Genomic DNA, 2,305 nt, shown 5'->3' on the forward strand with positions numbered 1-2,305 from the left:
CCCCCCCCCCTCAGAAGACCAGCAGCTCCCCGGGGTGACAACCGAAGGTGTAGGACACCGTGGATGCCTTGGCTTCAGCCGTGGGACCTCGCCTGTGGGAAGGGCAGAGCCACAGCAGCCACCAGGGATCAACCCCCTCTCCAGCTGGAGTGGGGAAATGCACTGCAAAGCGTCTTGGTGTTGGCAGAGGGTCACAGAATGATGAAGGTTGGAAGGGACCTTAATGATCATCAAGCTCCAACCCCCCTGCCATGAGCAGGGAACCCACCACTAGACCAGGTTGCACAAAACCTTCTCCAACCTGGCCTTGAAAACCTCCAGGGTTTGCTGGAGCCTGGTTTTGAGGTTTTTTTTTCTGAGGGCACAGAGGTTGGAGATGCCTTGGGGGATGCAGGAGGGACATGTGCCTGCACAGGGTCCTTCCAAACATTCCCGCTGGGCTTGGGGCTTTCCTGCCTCCTTCTCCAGCTGGATCTCCCTGTCTGACCCCCAGGAGCCCTGCCCACAGATGGCAGTGATGGACACACATGAAATCCCTCCCTCCCCCAGATGAAACAAGGGAAGTCCAAGACTGAACAAGAGCAGTTTGACTTCCCCAACCCAACGTGCTCAGTCAAGTAAGAAGAAGTGAAACCACCATCCAGACAAGAGGGACATCCAGATAGAGGGACAGCCCAGAGCAGCACCAGCCCCAGAGCATATAAATGTCCAAGGGAGCCAGATCTTGACTGCTTTATCCCCAAAGCATCCTTTAAAACCTCCAGCAGGCCCAGTCCTTTGAAACCTGGAAATAAACAGGCCTGGGAATCTGGAGCAGAGCTTTGTGTCTCCAGCCACAGCACCTTCTGTAGTGAGTGAGCAGCTCCTGGCAGGAGCTCCACCACAGCCCTACCTCAAAAAAATCACCAGGCTGAGGGTGATTGGTCCCAATTTGTAACAGAAACTGCATCTCAGGTGGAGGGAGATGTAAGAGGAGGGGCAGGAGATGGGCTAGATGAGACACAGAAGAGTTCCAACCAAACACTGACACAGGAGAGGATGATGGGGACGTTGCCCCTGATGGACAGGATGACTTGTTCCCTTTATGTAAAACACACTTGTCTCCCACCAACACTGGGAGAAGGGGGAGTTCCTGCTGTGGAGAGGAGGTCCCCCAGCACAGGGGGGCAGGGGCAGAGCAGCATGCCTTCACCAACCCCCCCCACCACCCCTTGGTGATGTCCAAGGTGGTGATGTCCACCCTGCAGGGACAGGAAGGGCTTGACCTGGACTACAGGTCCCCTTGTAGTGATGCTCACCAGGGAGTCAGGGCTGAGAAAAGAAGCCTGGCTGCCTGGTGTCTGAAGACAAGGAGATAACAAACCACCACAGGACCCTTTCAGCTCAAGCCCCAGATGACCACGCTCCTCTTGGATCTTCCCAACGTGCCAACGTGTCTTCTTTCCACTTCCCTTTGGCCCAGGGGGAATTTACATCCCCACAGCAGCAACGTGGTCCAGCCCAGAGGAGGAGTCAGGCTGTGAGATCCACGAAGATGGCATTGGCAGTTGTCTGTCCAAAGATGAAGGCTCCCAGGGTGACCATGAAGACCCCGTAGCAGACCTGGGCCCACCAGCTGCAGGTGCAGGAGGACAAGAGTGTGTTTAGAGGGGACCTTCATCCCAAAATCCACAGGGGAAGCAGGGAGAGAGGAACGGAGTTGGGACAAGGGCAGGGAGGGAGAGGACAAGGGGGAAGGGATTAAAACTGGAAGAGGGAGATTGAGGTGGGACATGAGGAGGAAATTGTTTGGTGTGAGGGTGGTGAGAGCCTGGCCCAGGTTGCCCAGGGAAGCTGTGGCTGCCCCATCCCTGGCAGTGTTGAAGGGCAGGTTGGATGGGGCTTGGAGCAGCCTGGGCTGGTGGGAGGTGTCCCTGCCCATGTAGGGGGGTTGGGACTGGATGATCTTTAAGGTCCCTTCCAACCCAAACCATTCCATAGTTCTATGAAGTGCATTTTGGTTACCTGATTGCCCTGGTTTCTTGAATTTCAGAGAGCTTGGCTTGAATCAGGCAGAGCCCTGGAAGGGAGAGGAGGGAAATGACCCCCAGCTGGGAGCTGAGCAGGCACCCCAGGAGCTGCACCCCCCACGATGGAGCAGCTCCAGCCCGGACACTTGGTTGAGCTGCTGACCAACCCCATCCCACACTTCCTGCCCCTTCTCTAAAGCCCTGCTCACCACCCTGCTCCCTCAACACTAGGCCAGGAGACCCCTGCCACCCCCCCTTGAGCCCCCCCCCGGGGTGCCCTACCCGGGAAGACAAAG

At 56.9% G+C, this 2,305-nt stretch overlaps 1 protein-coding gene across 1 annotated transcript in view; it reads right to left on the reverse strand.

Moving 5' to 3' along the window:
• Nucleotides 1-1,512: 1,512 nt before the first annotated feature.
• Nucleotides 1,513-2,305, reverse strand: part of SLC38A7 (solute carrier family 38, member 7) — a 23,491-nt gene continuing 22,698 nt past the window's right edge. Inside the window, exons 8-9 of the mRNA XM_010001685.1 lie at nucleotides 2,005-2,059; nucleotides 1,513-1,615 (exon numbers count right to left, since the gene is read on the reverse strand). Coding sequence (XP_009999987.1) covers nucleotides 1,513-1,615; nucleotides 2,005-2,059 — 158 coding nt within the window. The remainder of the gene's footprint in view (nucleotides 1,616-2,004; nucleotides 2,060-2,305) is intronic.

Source organism: Chaetura pelagica, unplaced genomic scaffold (genome assembly GCF_000747805.2).
Source record: "Chaetura pelagica isolate M959 unplaced genomic scaffold, ChaPel_1.0 scaffold1157, whole genome shotgun sequence".
Taxonomy (NCBI): Eukaryota; Metazoa; Chordata; class Aves; order Apodiformes; family Apodidae; genus Chaetura; species Chaetura pelagica.